Source organism: Labeo rohita, chromosome 17 (genome assembly GCF_022985175.1).
Source record: "Labeo rohita strain BAU-BD-2019 chromosome 17, IGBB_LRoh.1.0, whole genome shotgun sequence".
In the NCBI taxonomy this organism is placed as follows: domain Eukaryota; kingdom Metazoa; phylum Chordata; class Actinopteri; order Cypriniformes; family Cyprinidae; genus Labeo; species Labeo rohita.
The window spans coordinates 16124254-16149520 of NC_066885.1; the positions used below are offsets into that span (position 1 = coordinate 16124254).

At 35.4% G+C, this 25267-nt stretch overlaps 1 protein-coding gene across 1 annotated transcript; it reads right to left on the reverse strand.

Annotated features, from left to right (window-relative positions):
- Window positions 1-41: 41 nt before the first annotated feature.
- lck (LCK proto-oncogene, Src family tyrosine kinase) lies at window positions 42-22432 on the reverse strand. The gene is given in 14 exon segments (XM_051132817.1): window positions 42-668; window positions 758-889; window positions 997-1150; window positions 5381-5457; window positions 11539-11718; window positions 14216-14368; window positions 14463-14612; window positions 16568-16619; window positions 16621-16672; window positions 17134-17235; window positions 17450-17540; window positions 17622-17685; window positions 19400-19503; window positions 22123-22432. Coding segments are annotated over 13 exon segments (1512 nt in total). The 5' UTR covers window positions 19499-19503; window positions 22123-22432; the 3' UTR covers window positions 42-462.
- Window positions 22433-25267: the final 2835 nt, after the last annotated feature.

Here is a 25267-nt window from a genome sequence, read left to right on the forward strand (position 1 = left end):
AACAGACTTAAAACACATGAAATGAGATGGAATGAGGCCCATTTATCTGTTGGACTGTTTTACTGGCTCAATATTTCATGATGCAGTTGTATATGCTTATATAAAAAAAATAGACAAATCAGAATGCAGAAATATTAAAAGCTCAAAGGGAGAACACAAAGCAGGGCGTTCACTCATTCATTGAGATCACTGTTGCCACAGTTTTTCCTGTTGGGTTTGTCATTTAAAAAAAAATCCATGTGCTAAATAACTATACATGCATAATAGATTCTGTGGACAAAGCTAAGGCAAAATCCATGTTTGATCTGTTAATCATGATTATTGAAAACATTTTGATCATAACACATAAAATCTCAGTTTTTTCTTTGAATTAAAGACAAATTTAACTGTACTTTGAAATACTTTTCAATACAAGTCTTTAATGTGACCCCGTGGACTCTTAGTTTGCTAAGATAAATCTTTTCAGCAGGGCTGCTCCTGGTACTGTCTCTCTGTGGCGGTGAAAAAGTCCTCTAGAACACTGCGCAGATACTCAAATGTGGGTCGGTTGTCTGGGTTCTCTGTCCAGCAGTGTTTCATGATATCATATAGGTCCTCGGGACAGTTGTCAGGGCAAGGCATGCGGTACCCTCTCTCAAGGTTTGCAATCACCTCTGGGTTTGTCATTCCTGAAAGATCAAGAGCAAAAGTGTGAAAAAAAAAATGATTCCATAATGCATTTCCCAAGCAAGAAGCACATGGTGCTTGTTTTTTTTACCTGGATATGGGATTCTTCCATAGGTAACAATCTCCGTCAGCAGTACTCCAAATGACCAAACATCTGATTTGATTGAAAAGGTCCCGTAGTTTATGGCCTCAGGTGCCGTCCATTTTATAGGAAACTTCGCACCTGTGTGATTTAAGGCATCTTTTTAGATCTCTGGTGTTGCAGCCAAACTTTCTAGCAAAGAGGTTCTCTGGTAATTTACAGGACAGACGCAATAGATGTGAACTTACCTTCTCTGGCAGTGTATTCATTGTTTTCAATGAGACGAGCGAGGCCGAAATCAGCAATCTTGCAGATGAGCTCATCAGACACCAAAATGTTGGCAGCTCTCAGGTCTCTGTGGATGTAATTCTTCTGCTCTATGTAAGCCATTCCATCTGCGACCTGCAGGGGGCAGTGCAATGTTAATAATAAGGCTGTGTCATGATGGCAATGCTCAGAATAGTATTCTGCCATGCTATTATTTCTGCAATGTATGTAAAATGTACACTGCCAGGTCAAAAGTTTTTGAACAGTAAGATTTTTAATGTTTAAAGTCTCTTCTGCTCACCAAGCCTGGATTTATTTGATCCAAAGTACAGCAAAACAGTAACATTCTGAAATATCCGCTATTTAAATGAATTACTGTTTTCTATTTGAATATATTTAAAAATGTAATTTATTCCTGTGATTCCTGGGCCTTTAAATTGATCAAAAGTGATGATAATGACATTTCTAATGTGACAAAAGATTCCTTTTTTAGATAAATTCAGAAAGAAATATGGAAAAAACTACTCAGCTCTTTTCAACATAATAAAAATAATAATAATAAATGTTTTTGAGCAGCAAATCAGAATATGTGACTGGAGTAATGATGCTAAAAATTCAACTTTGAAATCACAGGAATAAACTACATTTTAAAACATTCAAACAAAAAAACAGCTATTTTAAATAGTAAAAATATTTCAAATATTTTTTACACTTTTTGCTGTAGTTTGAATCAAATAAATGCAGGCTTGGTGAGCAGAAGAAAAAAAATCTTACTGTTTAGAAACTTTTGACTGGTAGCATACACTCTGCAAGTATGTATGAAATACTGAGATGACTGTATAACTAAGAATACCGTGCTAAATATTGCATTTCATCATGCAGTGTGCTATACTCTACCTTCTATTCTGAGTGTAAAAAATGAACTGCGTGTAATATTTGAATGAATACTTGCTGCTTTTTTAAAATCTATTACTTGACTTATTATTTTAATCAAACTATCAAATGACTGTAAGATATTTTAAAATATCATTACAATTAAATATCTGTTTCAGATATTAATTTCTACTTTAATATTATTATTTTTTAAATGTAATTTATTCCTGTGATGGCAAAGCTGAATATTCAGCAGGCATGATACTTCTGATTCTTGATGAATAGAAAGTTTAAAAGAAAAGTGTTTATTTGAAATAGAAATCTTTTGTAACAATCTAACTATCTTTACTTTCACTTTTGAATGTAATGCATCCTTGCTGTATTCATTTCCTTAAAAGAATATAATGCAATGTGCAACATGACAAAGTCATGCACACTAGTTTTGAAAAACTGTTGCATAGGTGTTTCACATACTAACTGTACAAAACAGTACCCAGTAGGCTTGTACTTCATTCCGAACATAACTCATGATACACAGAGACAGGGGTCAGTTCCTGAGACAGGGAGGTACTTGCTGTAACTTCCCCTGATTTGACTTTTAACCCCCGCTGCTCCACTCCACCCAGCACAAACCACAGGTTTCATACACCAAAGGCTGGTTTGCTGCTATACTTCCTGATGCCTGATGCATCACCTTTATTATTTTCCCTATATTTAAGCTAGCTCCAGTTTCAACTGATCTCAGAACAGCAAAGTAGATGGCTGAACCTCTTAGAAGTCTGCCATTTCCAAATCAGCCCCACAATCAGTGTGATAGTGAAGCACAACAGTTCTTCCAGATCAGCTCTTTAGTCTTGATGTCATGCCCTGAAATGCTTGCATACGAAATTAGACTGTGATATGTGATTACAGCCAGATACAGTTTCTCTGGACGTGTGTATGTGTGTGTGCAGATGTGTTATTATGGGTGATGCATGACGGTAGTGCGATTTTTTTGCTTTTTAAAGAGGATGTTGCACTATGACACTATGCACATGTTTGTTCAAGGAAGTAGTTAAAAAATGTGTTGTGAATGTGTGATGAGAACATGCTTGACGGTTTTGGTTCAGAGCTGACAGGTTAGCACCGTCACCTTTGGGTTGCTTAGTTGGGGACACTTCGTTTCCGGTAATACTTTCAACTTGTTTGCACAGATACTATTTGAACTGAAACTGAGCTGGATCATGACATTACTGTTCAGTGATGAACTGAATCTAACTGAAAATTGAGTCCTTGACAAAACTATTTACCTGTTTAATACTGTAAAGATGCTTTGAAACAATCTGTACTGTAAAAAGCGCTATATAAATAAAGGTGACTTGACTTGATAAGTGACCCTGGACCACAAAACCAGTCTTAAATAGCACGGGTATATTTGTAGCAGTAGCCAACAATACAATGAATGCGTCAAAATGATCGATTTTTCTTTATCATTAGGATATTAAGTAAAGAGCATGTTCCATGAAAATATTTTGTAACTGTAAATATATCAAAACGTAATTTTTGATTAGTAATATGCATCGCTAAGAACTTAATTTGGACAACTTTAAAGGCGATTTTCTCAAAAAAATTTTTTGCACCCTCAGATTACAGATTTTCAAATACTTGTATCTATGGAAATCTTATTTATTCTTTCAGATGATGTATAAATCTCAATTTAAAAAAATGTACCCTTCTGACTGGTTTTGTGGTCCACAGTCACATACATGTGCAGGGATACATCTTATTTGTCCGTGTTTGTTGATAAGAAGCAATAAACTGCATGTATTAATTTCACCAAGACTTTCAAAAGCCCTGAATATGAAGTCCACTTACTTTCTGAAGACAAAATAGCACAGAGATATCACAACATCTAAGCTGATGCCTAAAGCGAATGTCTCTTTTCAAAAACATCCTGCCTCTTATCTTTTCTCCGCCAACATTTCATTGAATATCTTGTTGGAAAATGATACCATCTTTTTGTCACGAACCTGTGACCTAAGTCAGACCTTTGTATGGTCCTTACAATCTTTGATAGCAGCACACAAAGAAAAAACTGTATGCTTGGTCAGTGAATGTAAATATAATGTTAGTAAGAAGCAGAGTATAGTGTCTTTGCATCTGATTCCGATAAAAAATACTGTATTGTGACATATTAATATTATTAAATATTACCATTTAAAATTACTTTTTTATTTGAATATATTTCAAAATGTAAATTATTCCTGGCCATCACTTTAGTCTTCAGTGTCACATGATCTTTTAGAAATCATTCCAATATACTGATTTGGTGTTCAGAAATAATTATAGTATAGTATATGGACAATACCAGTCAAAAGTTTTTGGACAGTTAGATTTTTAATGTTTTTATGTCTCTTTGGCTCACCAAGCCTGCATTTATTTGATCCAAAGCACAGCAAAAACAGTACAATTTTTAAATATTTTTACTATTTAAAACAACTGCTTTCCATTTGAATATATTTTAAAATGTAATTTGTTTCTGTGATTTCAAAGCTGAATTTTAGTATCATTACTCCAGTCACATGATCCTTCAGAAATCATTCTAATATTCTGATTTGCTGCTTAAAAAATATTTATTATTATCTTCTTTTGTAACATTATAAATGTCTTTATCAAAACTTTTGATCAATTTAAAGCATCTTTGCTAAATAAAAGTGTATATATATATACTGACTCCAAGCTTTTTTTATAGTGTATATATTGCAAGAGCTTTTTATTTCAGATAAATGCTGATCTTCAGATCTTTCTATTCATCACAGAATCCTAAAAAAAGGACTCAACTGTTTAAATATTGATAATAATAACAATAATAAATGATGTTTCTTGAACAGCAATTCAGCATATTAGAAAGATTTCTAAAGGATCATGTGAAACTGAAGACTGGAGTAATGATGCTGAAAATTCAGCTTTGATCACAGGAATAAATTACATTTTAATATATATTCAAACAGAAGGGAGTTATTTTAAATAGTAAAAATATTTCACAATATTACTGCTTTTAATAAATTTTACATTAAATAAATGCTGGCTTGTTGAGCAGAAGAGACTTCTTCAAAAAACCATTAAAATCTTTTGACTGGTATTGTATAAACACATTTATATTGCCTGTCCGTCTAGTCAGTTGGCAGTTTGGCTTGGGTAAAAGTACAGTTGTTGTTGTATTAAGGTGTCTAGACTCATTCCAGCACACAGTCATGCTCATTGTTAACCGTGAGATTAGGAAGCCGAGCAGCGGCTGAGTAATGCTGCCGTCACAAGCTTAGAGACAGTGGTCAGAGTAATGAGTGATAAACAGAACATACAAGGGTCTGTAAAGTAGACCTGAGCTTGTAACACATACAAATTTGGGTCAGTTTGTTTCCTGTGAGGTGCACATGTCAGACCACTGATGTTTTGAGTGCAATACTGACCTAAAAAAGATCTATGTATATAATAAGGTCAAACGCAACCTACCTGAGCAGCCATATCGATCAGCGTATTGATGGGTAAAGCACATCCTTCTGGAGTCTTCAAAAAATCCACCAGGCTGCCTAAAATTAGAGTCAACATTACATTTTAACATACATATATAGTAAAACAAGCTAGAATTTAGTAACTATGCACTGTAAACTATAAAATGTCGAATATAAGTAAAAAAAAAGAAAAAGAAATAAAGAAATAAATAAATAAAGAAAAACTAATCTAGTGAGATTGGGCAGGGCATTTTTAGTTCCCAGCATGCACTGCAATGGACTGAATGGAAAGATTAATAAAAAAAAATAGCTTTGATTTTTTTTTAACACTTTATTTATAGATTGTAAGTCTTCTGTCTTTTCGTCAGCAGCCTTTTTTAAACATTCTTCAACCACAACTGAATGTTACCGGAAGTGCGCTCTCTCCATCAGTCAGTTTAGTTCAAAGGCAAAAGGAAACAGCAGATAGATGAATGCCGTTGTTTTGGCACTTAAAACATTCTGTATGTTCTTCTCAAAGTTGACGAGAAGCGCAAATAACAGCATTCAGATTAGATCCAAGAACTAGAACATAACAACTACAGGAAATTAGCACAGCCAGTTTGGATTAGTCAGAGACGTTTGGTGTTAAAGGCCAAAGTTGTTGCTTTTGAGACGATGTGCTGTGTTGGAAAAAAAGAAGAACCGACTGACCCTGAAGGAAATTCCCACAAAGGTGCAGCGGAAAATGCTCCGTTAGGAACTCAAGTAACTACCGTGCTATCAGCCGTACACACTCCTTTCATCTCAGGCCACATTGGGGTGTAAAATTCAAGGTTGTGGTTAAGTTTAGATTAAGTTCCCATGTTTTGAATCATTCGGTCATCGTCTCCATTGTTAAAATGACAGGGATGGAAAAAGGGCACATCAACCTCTTCTTTAAAATAACAACAGACAACAATTGTGTTTTAAAACACATCACATGGATCCTAAACAAAGAATTGGGAGATTTACAAGCTGAGTGTAATGTCAGCTTCCTTTAAGAGAGAACACAAAGTGGGACCATTCACGGGCTGCACCACCAGCGCGCTGACGTTGTTGTAACGTGGCTGTTCCTCTAAGAGTCTTTTGTTACCGTCGGCGTCAATATGACATTCTGGAGGCCCAACAATCCTCTTAGGCGCAATGAGACCGACAAACCACACAAACAATCCATACTGGGTTACACATGGAAAAACATACATCGGAATACGCCTGAGATGACGACATGAGGTGGCTTTGTTGCGTTAAAAAGAGAAAAGATAGGGTGTGGAGGTCTTTTTTGTGAGCACCTGTGACCATGGTGACCATTTATGAGTCTAATTTGTTGTGGTGAGTTTCCTGTGTGGTTGGGTCTATATTAGAAAGCATTCCCGATACCAACCTATGCTATAAATACACTGTTTTCTCTTTTCTCTCTTCCTCCGTCCTTCTGCTTTCTGCCTCTCTCAGTGTGATGGAATTTAGGGATGTCATGATTAATTGATTCAATTCGAGTACTTGCTTTAAAAAATCCTCGACTGCAATTTGCCCGTGTCGAGTAACCAGCAAATTACTGGGAGTGGCGCATTCCATGGATGAGAATCCATGAAAGGCATTGTTAGACAGTTTTCTAAGACTGCGTGATATATTAGTCCCATTTAAAATCATAATAAAGCACAGTGCTATTGTGAATTAACAAAGGCTGTGATTCAATTAAACAAATACATGCACTGCGGGTTATGTGTGTGTGGGTTATGGGAATCTCAGAGCAGCTCCGTTCACAGTAAATGCTGCTCCACACAAACAGTTACTATTTACATGTGTAAAGTGTCTCAAACTCCATCACTGCGTATTGCTGTGAGTTTGGGTTTATTATAACGTTCATCTGAAAAACCAACGTGAGCCATTTCATCAGATTTGTATGGTAAATCATTTATAAACCCATGCAAACACGAGAATAAGTCAATATCTTTCTAAACATGCTAACTGTTCATCGCGATTTCAAAAGCTCAAACCCTCACTCTGAGTTTACACGTTTTGATGTCCACATATTCAAAAAATTATAGTGGCTGTAGCATTTCTGTCATAAATACATAGCCAAATATTACAGATACAGTGGACATTTGAATTAAATGTTGTTTAGTCAATATTAAACAAAAATTAATTTGTTAGGCCGCTGCCGCCCTCTGCAGTCATTTGTTATAATGCGTAATGTACATTAGTTCTATTGTTTATAATACATTATGTATTTTCAGTTTGTTCAGTAAAGCCATATGATTACATGCTTTTGATACTTTATTTGAACCAATTATTATTGCTTCATTGCTATTATACACTTTAAGTCAAAAGTTTACACACACCTTGCAGAATCTGCAAAATGTTAACTATTTTACCAAAATGCATGTTATTTTTTATTTAGTACTGACCTGAATAAGATATTTCACATAAAAGACATTTACATATAGTCCACAAGAGAAAATAATAGTTGAATTTATAAAAAATAACCAAGTTCAAAGGTTTACATACACTTGATTCTTAATACTGTGTTGTTACCTAATTGATCGACAACTGTTTTTTGTTTATTTATAGTTATTCATGAGTCCCTTGTTTGTCCTGAACAGTTAAACTGCCCTCTGTTTTTCAGAAAAATCCTTCAGGTCCCACAAATTCTGTGGTTTTTCAGCATTTTTGCAACACTCACAGATGCTACAGAAGGAAACACAAAGCATTAAGAGCTGGGGGGTAAAAAAAACTTTTCAAATTTGAAGATCAGGGTAAATTTTACTTATTTTGACTTCTAGGAACATGTAAGTATCTTCTGTAGCTACTGAAGGGAAGTACTAAATGAAAAAAATATATGATATATGATAAAATGTACACATCTTCATTCTGTTCAAAAGTTTACACCCCTGGCTATAATGCATTGTGTTTCCTTCTGGATCTCAAAATCATACAGTCATTGTTGGAAAGGGTTCAAATACACAAAAACGTTGAAAAAACAAAGAATTTGCGGGACCTGAAGGATTTTTCTGAAGGACAGGTTTAATTTGTTAGGACAAACAAGGGACTCATGAACAACTATCACCAAACAAAAAAACACAGCTGTAGATCATTCATGTAACAAGACAGTATTAAGAATCAAGTGTATGCAAACTTTTGAACAGGGTCATTTTATAAATTCAACTATTATTTTCTCACATTTTGTATGCTCCTTCTTATTTTGGTAAAATAATTAACATTTAGTAGATTCTGCAAGGTGTATGTAAACTTTGGACTTCAACTGTATATGCGTTTTAAGTAATTTTAAAGGCCATTGTTTGCATAGGTCTATTTGTATTACCTTAAAATTAATTGTAATTATCAGATTACTCGATTAATCGTCAGAATAATCAATGATTACTCAGTTACCAAAATAATCGTTAATGACAGCCCTAATGGAATTTGCGCTGTAATTGTGAACCTGCTTTCTGTGTGAAGTCTTAGGTTTTGTTGTGCATTGTTCTAAGTAGGTTGCAGCGGGATGCGGTGTGTGTATGTGCATGTATGAGTGGTTTATTATACATTAGTGGTGAGAGAAACATAAAGCAACACAGCTGCAGCTATAAAACTGTCATCAAGTTGCTTCAAACCTGTATGGTTTTCTCTTTTCAGTGGAACACATTTTCACATGAAGGAGCTTTTGAGGAAGACTCAGACTGCACTTTTCAATACGACAAAAGTGAATGTAGACCATTGGCTGTCAAGCTCCAAAAAATTACGAAAAAAGGTCAAAAAGCACATCTAGTCTTTAGGACTTGTGCAACATTTTCCATTTCATGTGAAGTCATTTTATGCCACAAGCTTGACAACTCATAGTCAAAATTCAGTTTAACATCTTTTGTACTCCCCAGAGGGTAAAAGTTGACAGTATTTTTATTTTTGCGTGAACTAATCCTTTGGAGAAAAGGAGTGGTAACAGATTGAAAATTGTTTAAACATGTTTTGAAAAAACTGGATTTCTTAAATGTGCATAACAAAAACTTTACATAAGTACTGTACATGACGTTTTACAAATGTCTTTTATGTAAAGTTATATAAAGTATTTGTTGTCTCAGTTTTGTATGTGTAGTCAATTATTTATTATAGTTATAGTATTTATAGTATACGTATAGTCAGATGGTTAACCGTTGTATAGGTCCCACAAATTATGTTTAACTAGTATGTAGCACCGTGGTCCTGTGAGACATGACATCTCGTTCCATTATATGTCCACACATGTAGCAGAATGACAATAAAGCTCGACTTGACTTGACTTGATCAGACCTGAGTATAACAACAAGAAGAACATACTGACAACTGAAACTGAATGACGTGAGACAAAACACAAGGACTTCACGTGTTCTACAAAGCTCAAGTGGGTCATTTCATGTTCTAGTACACTCAAAGTGGGAACGGCAGATATGAAACACAAGCTCTGCATGCCATTCACAAGAGGGTTACGAGGGACGTCTAAACCTCTTAGTAAACAATGACAGGCATGAATCAGCCTGTTTGATTAAACACCAGACACTATGAAGGAATAAACATCAGGGCTGCGACTACCATAGATGTTGAAGGGGACATATCCCTTCAAATATTCAGATTAGTAGTTGAGCAATCTAAGTTTTACATTCGGTCCCTCCATAATCTTACAGATTTACACTACCATTTAAATGTTTAAGGTCAGTATTTTGTTTTTTAGCAAGGAACATATTAAATTGACTTATACATTGTCACAAAAATATATATTTCAAATATGCTGTTAATTTTATATGAAATATATATAAAATATATATTTCAAATGCTGTTATTTTAAACATTCTATCAAGCTTTTCCAACTGTGACAATGAGCAAATCAGCAAAATAAAAGGATTTTTTTAAGAATCATGGGACACTGAAGACCGGAGTAATGGCTGCTGAAAATTCAGCTTTGCCATCACAGGAATAAATTACATTTTAAAATATATTAAAATAGAATAAAGTGATTTTATTGTAATAATATTACTGTTTTGTAACACGATTTTACTTTTTTTTTTTGGTTCATCTTAGGTCAGACAGAAAGCAATAATAACAAATATAGTAATAAACTACAAATAATACAGATATATACATATCAACATACAACATACAACCATACACTAATTCAGGTTAAGAAAGAAAGAAAAAACCAAATCAGGCAATTATGGTTGTTCAAAAAATAAAGAAACCAAGAAAAAAGAAAGAAAAAAAAACTGTAAATAAATAAATACATACAGAAATAAAAATTAAATTAAGATACAGTTATTTCCTTAAAATAATTCAGAAAAGGGCAAAAAAATTTTAGGCTTTTGTTTTATTGCGAATCGAATCTTTTCCATTCTGAGAGCCTGTAAGACGTCAGAAACCCATTGGCAATAGGGAGGGGTAGTTGCTGATTTCCAGTTTATAAGAATAAGTCACCTAGCCAGTAGAGTTGCAAAGGCTACACTGTCATGATTTTACTTTTTAACTGTACTTTTTATCAAATAAATGCAGCCTTGGTGAGTATAAGAGACTTCTTTTAAAAAGACATAAAAAATCTTTCCAACCCCCAAACTTTTAAACAGCAGTACCAGTGTATATTGTTGATAAATCTTAATTTTATGAATAAAAGGTGGAATGTATGCTAACACGTGTACGTATTATCTTAAAATGGCTCACAGATGCGCATTTGTCCATATAAGTAAAAGAGGCAGACCACATGTCTGTAAATATAAAAACACTGCGGTCAATGAAAGAGATTAAAAAAGATTGCCCCTCAAAAATACTCCTGCACTGTCAAAGAGGTCCTTTGATGTTGCTCTGGTGAGAATCACTCAGGTGAGTGAGGGACGCGTATTGAGATGCCTTCAGTATCTTCAAAGCCATGAGAAAGCTTTGTTTCTAAGAGCGGACACCAGTGAGGAACTGCTGTGGCCTTAACACACAAACAAAACTCAGACAAGCGCTGATACTACTCAGACCTGTTAGATCATGAAAGTTTAAATAGAAGTTTACTCAGTGAATGTGTCTGTGTTTTGTAAAGGAAGTTCAGGTGGGATGCAGGGATGAGTCATTTCATACTAAACCTTAAGGCTATGTCATTCCATTGAGTTCACACATGAGTGCATTTGTGTGTCTCACCGTTCTCCATGTACTCTGTGATGATGTAAATAGGCTCCTGCGTAACCACAGCGAAAAGTCGCACCAGTCGAGCGTGCTGCAGGGCCTTCATCAGGTTCGCCTCAGCCAGGAAAGCACTGATGGACATGGTACCTGGCTTGAGGCTCTTGATAGCCACTCGACGGTTGTTGTTATACAGTCCTATAAACAGAGATGGAGGATAAATGGTTTGTGTTTCATTGCAAAGGTTCATTCATTATGAAAATTCCGTCATCAAATTTCTCATGTCGTTATAAACCTGTATGACTTACTTTCTTCTGTGGAAGACAAAAGAAGATATTTGAAGAATGCTGCTAACCAAACAGTACTAAAACCCCAAAAATTAGCTGAGACATATTACAAAATACAATTGAAATCAAAATGTTAGTGTTAACTATTTTACCAAAATAAGAGGGATCATACAAAATGCATATTATTTTTTATTTAGTACTGACCTAAATAAGAGATTTCACATTTATAGTCATTTATAGTCCACATGAGAAAATAATAGTTGAATTTATTAAAAATGATTTGGTTTGTTTAGTGATAGTTTTGTTTTTTTATGAGTCCCTTGTTTTTCCTGAACAGTTAAACTGCCCGCTGTTCTTCAGAAAAATTCTTCAGGTCCCACAAATTCTTTGGATTTCAGCATTTTTGTGTATTTGAACCCTTTCCAACAATGACTGTATGATTTTGAGATCCATCTTTTCACACTGAGGACAACTGAGGGACTCACATGCAACTATTACAGAAGGTTCAAACGCTCACTGATGCTCTAGAAGGAAACACCAAGCATTAAGAGCCAGGGTGAAAACTTTTGAACAGAATGAAGATGTGTACATTTTTCTTATTTTGCCTAAATATCATTTTTTTTTTTTTTATTTAGCACTGCCCTTGAGAAGCTACAGAAGATATTTGCACGTTTCCCAGAAGACTAAATAAGTTCAATTTACCCTGATCTTCAAATTCAAAAAGTTTTCACCCCCGTCTCTTAATGCATTGTGTTTCCTTCTGGAGCATCAGAAAAGATGGATCTCAGAATCATAAAGTCAAAAGCCAAAGAATTTGTGAGACCTAAAGGATTTTTCTGAAGAACAGTAGGCAGTTTAATTGTCCAGGACAAACAAGGGACTCATGAACAACTATCACAAAACAGAGCTGTGGATCATTCAGGTAAGAACACGTTATTTTTATAAATTCAACTATTTTCTCTTCTGGACTATATGTAAAGATCTTTTATGTGAAATCTCTTATTCAGGTAAGTACTAAATAAAAAATAACATGCATTTTGTACGATCCCTCTTATTTTTAAAATAATTAACATTTAGCATTTAGGTGTATGTAAACTTGACTTTAACTGTACCTTCTTTTGTCTTCCACAGATGAAAAATCATATGCCATTCGTTTTGGAATGCCATAAAAGCACTGAGAAATGTTTAAACTATGCTATTTCCTTTTCATAATGAGAATGTTTTTGTATAAGGGTGTTTTTAAGAGTTTGATCTGTGAAATTTTCAATGTTTCCCTTCACCAAGTTTCTTTGCCTTCACATTGTTTGACTCCTTCATAACCGGTTGACTTTATTTCTATGGGGTTGATTTGTGAGATGTTATCACAAATGAAAATGACTGCGGTTTAATGAATGGAACGGTTTACTACATGAAACGGTTCTTTCATTTGAATGAGGAAAGTCATTCACTCAGAAAAAACCAAACAAAATGGCAGCTATGATGCGGGCCCTTGCAGTCATGGAGCTGACAGGCAGTGCGGGAAACATGCTGGTTGCGATGGCAACAAGGGACAGGAAGTGGTTAAATTGAAAGCCTTGAAGTGACATCTATGTTTCTATTTTAGGGTCAAGACAAGACGAGCATGATTTCTCTGCTGTAGTTTGTTTATGTTTGAAAACTGGGCACATTTGAAGAGTGAGACTAGACCCTATATTCTGTGTTACTGTAATCCTAAAACTGCAGCATCCTGTTGGTATCTAAACAAAAGTATGTAACATAATTCATATACTTAATATTCTATGTCAGTGGTTCTTAAAACTTGAACCACTGCTCTAGATAGACATACAATAGCTACCACTACCCAGAATTCAACATAAAAAGTTAAACAGCATTGTAATGTATGGCTGAGTAATTTGTACTGTGTGTAACAGTGAGTCTGACTTTACAAGTGTGTGCATTAGATCACAGGATGAGATTACCAAAATGCTGATTCCACTAATTTATAACACTCGTACCATCTTAAATGCCAAACATTAGTCAAACATTCAGACGAGCTTACTGTACAGTTCTGACTTGCCAGGTGGTTGCAGAGACACACTCATAGTGTATGCTGCTAAGACCAGCATATAAGCCTGTAGATGCATGTTTATCTATAACCATTCATGATGGTTCAATGCACAGTGTTTGCTTGCGTTTGCAAACATTTCCAGACAAGCACAGGCAGACCTGGCCAGCCAAAACACCTTGATGCTGAAATGCATTTGTTGTTTACTCTTATATTGGTGTTCCATGTGGTGTGACATGGACTTAAAAGCCTCAGAAATATGCGCAAACATGCTTTATATTTATTCATCTAAAGAACTTTGTAGCTCCTTTCAAATCTTTCACTGAACCTCAACTTGAGAATGAGGAAGTTAAACACTTCTTACCCATCCATACTTCACCGAACTGCCCTTGCCCCAGTCTGCGCTCCAGTTTGAGAGACTCACGGGGTACTTCCCACTCATCCTGCCACCAGGGCTTCTGAGGGGCTCGGGTTTGACACGGCTTCACCAGACGAGTACATAGTCCATCTGCCTCTCCTAAACAAAAAAAAGATAAACAAATGGTGTCACTTTTCAACCAGACTACATTTGAGCTCTTTTTATGATGGCACATATTAACACTTGAACATACTTGAATAATGTTTGACCAGCTCTGAGAGGGTATTGAAGGAGATCTTGGTGGTGATGTAGAATCCGCCGGCGTCCAAGTTGCGGATTCTGTAGTGCTTGATGATGTCACCCTGTGTGTGGTCCAGGTCTCTCACGGATAGGGAGAAACTACCTGAGGCACCAGAACAACAGGAAAATCCGTCAGAAGCTGCCAATTGCACATCCACCTTCATAACAATGAGAATTTCTAGGCGGGAGTTTAGAGACATTTTTCAGTTCCTTAATTCGGTCTTTCCTTTCACGTATTTAAATACTTATTTATTTATATACACATACAGCAACACCAGCAGGTAAAATTACAGTAGCGTCTCTCTCGCCTACCCTGAGCCCGTTTTAGCAGACCACTTAAAGGATTAGTTCACTTCTAGAACAAAATTTTACAGATAATGTACTCACCCTCTTGTCATCCAAGATGTCATAAATAAATTATGTTTTTTGAGGAAAACATTTCAGGATTTCTCTCCACGTAATGGTCTTCTATGGTGCCACTAAATTTGAACTTTCAAAATGCAGTTTAAATGCAGCTTCTAAGGGCTCTAATACTTTTTAACCTCAAACTCTAGTCTCGTCTAGCTTTGTGTAAACTGTTTTTTTTTTGGTTGTGACAGTTAGGGTACGTCTAAAAACTCCTATCTCATTTTCCCCTCCAACCTCAAAATCATCTTACATCGCTGTTTTTACCTTTTTTTGTAAAGGGAGTTTGATCTTCTTTGCACGTTGACTTTGTAAACTCTGGGTTGGTACTTCTGCAGCGATGTAGGACAATTTTGAAGGTGAAGGAGAAAATGAGATGGGAGTTCTTAGACGTACCCTAACTGTCATGATCGGAAAAAAAGAGAGCTAGACGAGACAAGCGTTTAAGGTTAAAAAGTATATACATTGTAATAAAAAAAATAGATCGTTTCGCTAGATTTAGAGCCATTTAAAGTTGCATTTAAACTGCATTTTGGAAGTTCATATTTGTGGGCACCATAGACGTCCATTACATGCTGAGAAATCCGGAAATGTTTTCTTCAAAAAACATAATTTCTTTACGACCGAAGAAAGAAAGACACGAACATCTTTGACGATAAGGGGGTGAGTACATTATCTGTACATTTTTGTTCTGGAAGTGAACTAATCATTTACACATGCGGTTAGTTGTGTCGGAGGTAACTGAGAATGAATGTGGGAAAGTCACCTGAGAGGAGGCCATGCTTCCATCACGATATGATTGGATATGACGGGTTACACCCTCTTAAAAACAAAGGTTCCAAATGGGCGTTTTTGCAGTGATGCCAAAGAAGAACCATTTTTGGTTCAACAAAGAACCTTTCAGTGAACAGTTCCATTTGAAGAACCATTTGAACCATTTGAACAACATTTTAAAAATCCAAAGAACCTTTATTGACTATATAGAACCTTTTCTGCATTTGAAAGGTTCTGTAAATGTTCAAGGTTCTTCACAGAACCATTGATGCCAATAAAGAACCTTTATTTTTAAGAGTGCATGTTCGGCTGTGATTGGCTCATGCGATAAATCCTGCCTCTTGTATTCGTGTGTGTTCGCGAATCAGTCTGAATGAACAATATAATGGTGTTAATGGCAATAATTTTTTAAAAAAAGTGAGTAAACAACTCACACACCTGGATATAACGACTTTGTTACGTCAGGATAAGACTTAAAATGCATGAAAACATGATCTGTGGGAGTTTTTAGTGAGTAATTAGCTTGGTGAAATTTAAAGTAAATTTCCATGTCTGTGACCAGTATTTACCGTGCTTTGATGACTGATGATCCAAAAAAATTCAAAAACAGTTAAACGTTAACTATTAAAAAAATAGCTGAACATAAGTTCACAAATAAAACATACTGGTAAAATTGGTAATGACATGAATTGGGACATGAATTTTCTTTTGATTTAAAATTTTTTTTTTTCCACTTTCATAGCCAAGCTACACAAGAAAAAAATTCTGAGCCAGTATGATAGCATGTGATAGCACTTTGTAATGTGATATGTCTGATGTGCCCTTATGGTTCTGTGTTTGTTTTTGTTGTTGTGTGGGGAAAAATTCATTGTTTCCTACCTGGTGTGGTCTCACTCTCTCTGATGAGGAAGGAGCCCTGCGTGTTACCGGGGGGCCAGTAATTGCCTCATTGCGTCATTCCTGGAGAGATTTTTAAAGAACCACCTGCAACACAATATTATTATCATTTTTTTATGTGTATGACTCATTAATTATCTATTTTGGATACTTTTTTGGGGTTTCAGTTGTTTAAAAGATACAGGGTTGGGGCGTTACACTCCTCCCACGTTCACGAAACCTGAACTTACGCAGATATATGACGTCAGCAAATACTACAGTAGTAATGCTTAGAATCTTGTGTGATTTGTGGGAGTATTTTTTGCTAATCTTTCCATTACTGACACCCCGTAATCATCTGTCATATGTAGGAAGGGGTACCCTAAATGAATCACACTTTAGCCACAGCTTTGGGGCGGCATTTCCCAGATCTCACTGTGGAGAAGCTGATTTGATCTTGTTGGTTTCTGTTTAGAAACCCACAGCAGCTGATCTGCATAAATACATTTAATTGTGCTGGGTTTGTTTGGGTATACGTGAATGTATAAACTGATTGTTGCGTTACTTACGGTTCTGTCTCCATGCTGTTCAGCTTTGCTACAAAATTCTGTGGTATGTATCCCCTCTGCCCGGTAAACAGAGACTCCGCCATGAACCATTCAGGATCATCGCTAAAACACACACATACATTATAATTTAAATCACGACAGTGTCTCCTCCTAAAAATACACAAAAACTGAAACGGAGTAACTCTGATTCTGATCTAAACCTAAGTGACATTTAGTTTCAATTTAGCTTCTCAAAACCCAGCTTGGGTCAGTGGTCAACCATGTTTTGATTGATCTACTGCGATTGTCGGACTGTTTGAATGCAGGCCTTGCTTACGCATTTAGGACTTTCAGCTTCTCCCCTTTTTCAAACCCAAGGTCGTCGCTGTGGCACGGCTCATATTTGTATAAGGCTACCACCAGGTTCTCTGGAATACACAGATGACAACAGTGAGGTGAAACACCCATTAAGAGCATATCTGTAGGACATGTTGAATGTGTCATCTCACCTGGAAGAGGAGATGATGGTGGAGGTGTGTACTGGGATGGATATGGAATCAGAGGATCAAAGTTCTGTGTGAAAAAGTATAGAAAACAATGTCAAAATCCAGTATAAATTAAAGGTATGCGTAGAGCTATAAAAGAGTGACTGTAATTTTGTCTGTGTTTACAGAATAGTTATGGCAATTATCATTATTAAAATTCTAAAAACACATAAATATTAAATAAGCTATTTAAAATGTCTGAAGCAAAGCAGTTTTAATTATTTGACTATAATTAGACATCAAAACCTTTAATTCATGTCAATAATTTATGAATGCCATAAACCACACAAAGCCACTTCCCCAAACAGGGTGGAGCTGTTCTTATTTTCTGATTTCACAGCCTATTATGAAACAACTACCACCATAAAAGCAAATATTACATCATTCTTATTAGGCCATAAACAACATGTGCTGTTCTCTTTAATTTCTAATTTACTTCAGTAAAAACAAATCACAAGGAAATGTGTCTCAAATTTAGCTAGAAGTTTTAGTCCCCAATTGATTACCGACACAAAGGCTCATTTCCCTCAAATTATGTAACCCTGAGTGGGTTGACCTGTCTGAATGAAGAATGAGTCACATACGTGCAAATGGACCATGTTAGGAATTGACGCAAGTATTTAATTAATTACTAGCCTTTAGCCTTTAAGCATTTGTGATAAATTTAATTTGAATATTAAATGCAAATTTGTGTATTGCACACTTTTTTTTTATAAAACTGGGTCAGGAAATAGCATGAATCCTGTCACTATAACACATTAGCCTGTTTAAAATCTAAACGCATTTTATGTGTTAAGAGAGGTAATACACTGGTTGAGTTAAAAAGTAACACCTTATCTAGACACATTGATTATTGAAGGAATAAAACTGGTTGTTATTTTTCAAGCATCAGTTTCAAGAGTGTGGGGTCAGTGGTCAACCATCTCTAGAAGATCTACTGTGATTGTCTCTCTTGCTTAGCATAAAGGATTGTCAACTGAAAACACACATATTCCATTTCAGTTTCAATAAGGAAGATCATTTTTCAAAAAAAAAATGCTTTGTGTAGCACTTTGTGAGACTTTGGTGTGTTTTGTCTTGTGTTTTAAACCACAGAGATTTGTAATGCATCTCTTTAGTGTAGAGAATGACTCTACCACTTCCTTTCTCTCCGCTCTCTCCACATATTTAGTGACTTCTCTATCTGTTAGTTTGTCTCACATTACAACCTACCTTTTTCAACATTCTGAAATCTTATAATATAAAAAAAGAAAAAAAAATTACTTTTCTACTGTAGGAATACTACAATTTTCCTCTCAGTGTGTGAATTATTCAATGACTTCCACAGTGGATTTTTCGTCAACGTAAATGTCTTGTAACAGCCCTAGCACAACTAGGCTAATCTTAAATATGTTTAGGAAACAAACCACTAAACACATCTGGGTTTCAGTATATATCTGTGAAATCTATAATATTAAAAAAAAAAAATAGGAAAGCACTTATTACAGTTGCTTTGTCGCCATACCCGTTGACACTTCTTTCTCTTCAGTTCAATTCGAATACGCTCGAACAGCCACGACTGCTATATTATTAGACAGATAAGGCCAGTTCTTTTCTCGAGCTAATGTTTAGCTCAGCCTAACTTTGTGGTTACTGATTTTACGCAGTTATATACTTTGCATGTAAAGAGAAGAAGACGTTTTTACTGTAGCCGACTGGCATGTAATATTCTCTTCAGCAGACGCAAACATACAAAGACATACCTGACTGACTGGAGGCTTTGGGCAGTTACACTGATCGCACCATTCATCTGGATGGTAGGAGAATTCATCCTCAGGATCAAAAGAGCCACAGTTCCCCATTTTTGCTAAGCATGAGAAAAACAGAGACAAATGTAAGCATATCCACGTATATATGCATTAGTACATCAATGGGCTAAGTGCTATCGATCTAGCTCCTGGCAAATAAAAGAAGTTCTAAGTAGTGGATAAATAAACCAATAATTAAATTAAAAACCAATTAATTTACACAAGTTTACAATAAATATGTTTTGACGTTATGATATGTAATATCTATTTGTCACTATTAACACATGGATTCTCTTTGAATTTTATTTGCTACTGTACACAGAAAAATAAGGGTTTAAAATTTTACCTTTTGCTGTAAAACAGCTTGTCGCTGGAGCAGTACGCTTAAAAGGACATCTTTGTACTTTTTTACGTACGTAAAAAGGGTACGTATTACTACTCTAAGGTACTAATATGTACCTATTAAGGGTAAAACCCCCTTTTGTACCCCAAAAGGTACAATTTTAAACCCTTATTTTTCTGTGTAGTTACACTGAATATTTTGTGTATTGTAGAGACAAATAGACACAAACATTCAGTTTATATTTAGCCATAATGTTTAATATGTGTCTGTAAGACAAACAATTCTGTCTGCTAAAAAAAAGTTCTGGATTAAATCTGCAAAGGAGGTTAATCCTCTTTATGAATTCTAGACACACTTTTCCCAACTCAAATACTGAGTTTCAGACCGTTTTTGAATAAACGAAGGGATTTGGATTATAATGATCCACGTGTGTTTGTTTTACAGTTGTCTTGAGCATGTTGTGTTTTGCTTTATGAATCTGGAAAGTGCTTGCAAAATGTACATAAATGTGTGTATAAAAGGATGAACTGTACTTTAGTTGTAAACATGTAAACATGTAAACACATAAGCCTACAGGCATTTTCATTTCCGTTAAGCAAATAAATAATGTGCTAACTCAATGTGTATGTCTCTGTGGGGTTTGGACCCGTGAGAAACTGTGTTGTGAGGTCAGGAAAAGCTCAACCCTCTGGGTCAAACAGCACTGCGAGCTCCTGGGACAGTTTGGGAGAACAGTCTAAATCAAAGCAGGATCTCTAAAAAGAGACAAGACTTTCCATTGACCTCCGGCCTGTATACATGACCCTACCAGTATCAGTGCAACTGAGAGATACACGCCAAGGTTAAATGTTTTGGGTTAAGATTGCTTTATGAAATACGAAGCATAGTTAATGTTTGTGTGACACAGGTGTTCCTAGAGATTTTAATCACTTAACGAGATCAGTCAGTGTGGGCTCCAACGTTGTTTTAACTTTCACTATATGGACAAAAAACACTTTGTATTTTTTCAAAATATCTTTTGCTATGCAGGAGAAAGTAAGTCACACAGGTTTGGAATTAAATGAGGGTGAGTAAATGATGACAGATGGTTTTCAGGCTTCCAGTTTCTCCTGTTACGGAGGATGTGTTTTTATAGGTTTGAAACGAAGCCAAACAGATCAAATGCCTCTCCAATCCCACCGCTACAATCACAAGTTTTTTTATATATATAACACTAAATCAACATTATGCTTGAGAGCAAACAGAAGTCAAGAGGTTGAGACATGAGGAATAAACTTAACTAATTTGCACCAAACAGTCAAAGCAAAGCCAAAAAATACAGATTTAGATTTTACCGTCAGTAGGCCTGTTATGTAGCGAGCTACTGAGTTTTACGTTATTTTACATCACCTGCTTAGAATGTTTAAAAAATACTATTTATGGTTAAATAAATAAATGATCTTAACACGTCATGATAGTTTGATTTGGATTAGGGATAAAACATCAAAGAATGACTGTAAAAATTAAATAAAAATTCAAAGTGGCCTAGCTAGCAAGGGTTTTTCCGACATAATATTTATGAAATTCCCCTTTTTCAAATTTTTTTTTTTTTTTTGCCAATGTTACCTAATGAGGATTTTTCTTTTCTTCAAGTGGAGAAGAAATATTTTACTGATTGAATTTTTAAATACAGCGGCGAAACACAATCCAAAAAACACCCTAAGTGATTGAGTCACAATTTAAATTTAAAATCATGAAATGGTTATTGACTGACCTTTCAGGTGTAATGTTAACACAACACATGCAGTGATGACATACATGATTTTATTATATTTTCTTTGTGAATTACTTTGCAAGTTACATAAAAACGTTACACTAAGGAGCCGACAGTGTAATAATGTTCTATAAATTACAATTCAAACAGTGCATACATTTATAGACATAATTTAAAACTTAACACAGACTCACTTCTGCTTTTCTATTTCAGAGTTCCAAGATTTTAGGACTGTATTATAAATATACACAAAATGTTCACTTTTTTTTTTTTTAAAGTAAATGAAAGCTTAAATTGTTATTCTGTGTATCAAATATATTTTCAGCTCCGTTTGAAACCCTTTTTTATTCTTTTCTTTTCTTATATCTTAAGCCTTATAAAAATATTTTTTAAGAAATTTCCTCTGCTCCATCTTAGACTGTCTCAGGCTTTGGTTTTCACTCCCGAAGTTTCATCCAATAAATCACTTACTGATTTATAACAGACTGTCTGAGAATACTTTTACCTGCCTGATACTCATTAAAACCCATCTTGGCTTTGTTTTACGTAAAGAAAATGTAGCTCCTAGTTGGTGAAACTTACCTTTTCTGTTGACAGAAGATGCTGATATCAGTGATGGGCCAGTTCAGCAGGCATTGTCATGTCTTCAGCTTTAGATTTTATGAAGAACACATTTTACCCACAGAGCAACTAAACCAAGAATGTGTATCGGTGTGTATCGACGACATGTGCCGCTAAAGTGTCAAGGCTGTGTAAGTCACGTCACAGATTGACTTCCCATCTTAACAAAGGCACATCATTTGCAAAGACATCACTCACACTCACACACGCACGCAAACACACCACAGTGGTGCAGAGCTAGCTGATGATAGAGCTTCCTGTCGTTGAGGTGTTTGAGCTGATATTTAACATTTTTCAGCAGGTGCACACTGCTCTGAGCAGCTGGTGTTATTGGAGTGAAGGATTCTGGGTCAGGACTCCACTTGTCACCTGCTTTTGTGGCGCCATGATGTCAAAGAGCGGAAACTTTAACGGCACTCATGGGTTTTTAGCATGAACCTGTACAAAAAAGAGCCACAAAACTTAAATTCGAATGTTTAGGCTTAAAAGTGTTACAAGCAATGCTATTCCATGAGGCCTTTGTGCATATTATCAGAACATTTAAGCCTCGAGTTTACATTAAATCGAAAGTCAGTGCTCTGTTAAAAAGCAGGCCTTTCACATGTGTGAACATACCCACACATAGCAGAAAATAAAACTAATATGCAATAGATTTTTTTTGAAGTAAATTTGACATTTTGTGACTAGCTACTTAAATACGACGTTCATGTCTCTTGTCATTATCTGTCTCTTAAACCTTTTGGGCTCTGCTTCTCATTCTTTCTGAGCAGACCGCACACTTTTGTTGTGGCATCAGTCTGCAAATAGTGCATGCTCTTGCAGGAAGTCACAGCCCAAACATTCAAAGGAAATGAGATACATTCTTAAGTTTTTCTACTGCAGGAACACTTATCTTAATTTAGACACTTACGATTCAGTTGTATTTATTTTGATTTGAGTCGTCCAACGCAACTGAAACTTCTGACCAGGTATTTCATGTGGTGAGTCCGGTGATCACACTAGAAATGGGTGTTTCATTGTGGTTTCAGAGGTGGGGGATTTAAATATTGAATTATATATAGTTCTGTTACTCAATCAGATCCCCTCGCAAGATGGACCACATCAGGGTGATTTTTGCTTAAGTCTTATCCTGGCTATTTCTTGTTTTAGTTGTCAGTTTGAGTGAACGCCTGAAACAATGGCTTTTTTTTTTTTTTTCCATTCTTTAGGGGTCTTGTGGTTGAGAGGAGGGGGGTTTGAGGGAGAGGTGATGTTGAGGGGGGCAGATCATCTTAACAGACAGTTACATATTCGCTCTCATCTTGTGTGAGAGCACATGCTCAGTTGATGATTTGAGATTGTGAATCCATGCTTAAAAAATTTAAAACTGGGGGTTTGGGACCCCCATGGACCACAAGGGAAGCTGTGGGTAATTTAACAGATTAAATATATTTAATGTGTATTAACAGAATGGCTAATAAACAAATATGCTGTTTTGTGATAGACGTTAAAAGGATACTACACCCACAAATGAAAATTCTGTCATTTTACTCACCCCTCATGTCGTTCCAAACCCGTAAGACCTTCGTTCATCATCGGAACATAAATTACGATACTTTTGATGAATTCCGAGAGCTTTTTTACCATGAATAGACAGCAAGGGTCCTACCACACTCAAGTCACAGAAACGTAGTAAGGCAGGGTTGCCAACTTTGAAGTTCAGCTTGGAGTGAGATTTTTATTTATTTATTTATTTATTTATTTATGGAGTGGGGGAAATCTCAATTTCATGTCTATTTATATGTATATACTGTACATATAAGGGGATAAAAATGCAGTTGAATGCCTTTTTAGCACCATTTTAAATTTGGTTTAAATTCAGTATTTGCTTGCATTCATTGTGTGTACTTATACAAGTATCATTAAAAAAGGATGTAAGTTACTAACATTTTTTAAATGTCACATTTAAAAATATAGTAAGCAGGTATGACCTGCAATATTCTAGACACATGTATATTTAGTAAAAAGCCATACAGGTACCTAGCGGGTAAACCATTGCATTACAAATTAAAATGATTTTTCTTCCAACCACAAAATGACTAATTTGCCTCTTTGCATTGGAATTGAAAACCCTCTACTTAACCTTAAATGCTACACTAATTTTAATATAAGTAACATATATTAAGCCATTAATGGACCATAATTATTGGACAAATAGTATTTAGTACTAAATGATTAATCTCCTTAAAATATTAAATGAATATTATTTAACTAAAATACAGAACATTTATTTAACATTTATTTAAAATAGTTGAACTGTATGGTCACATTATAAGTAAGCAATACCTGAGGGTTAAATACAAGAAAACTATATTAACCCTTACGAAAATTAACCATGGTTTTATTATAGTAAAAGTGTAGTAACCACGTTATTTGGCGCATTGATTACCATTTGTATAATCATAGTATTATTACAAATACCATGGTTAAACTATGGTTAGTGTAGCAAGACCATGGTTAATTTGTGGTTACCATGGTTTAACTATAGTAACCATGGTTTTCTGGTTTTATTAAAACCATATTGTTTTTTCGCAAGGGTTGCCTCCCCTGGTGAAAAAACAGCATATGCTGGTAGGTATGTTTTGATACTGGTTTAAGCTGGTCCTTGTCCAGCAACATGACCAGCAAAAAACAGCAAAGAACCAGCTTAAACCAGCATCAAAACCTACCTAACCAGCATTCCAGCATCAAAACGTGCCAGCATATGCTAGTTTTTCACCAGGGTCTCCATCACTTTCCAGAATAAAATTACACTGTAAATGCCATCGATGTAAAAATCAATGCATAATTTGCTGTAATGTTTACCAAAAATTGCTGAAAATACCTGTATAGTGAAGCTGTCTCTCTATCCTACTTAAATTCAAATATACTGTCAACGTTGGTTTGTTTTGAGAGCTTCGTGAATCACGTGACCGCGTGGCGGCGACGCCGGCGAGATCAAAGCTTGTCGCAGCTCTGTTTTTCAATGGCTCTGGCGTGAACAGAAGCGCTACATTTTACGATTACGCCACATTACGTGCGCCAAAACGGTATTTGTCGTTTGAACTTAGTATTAAAACTTACAACA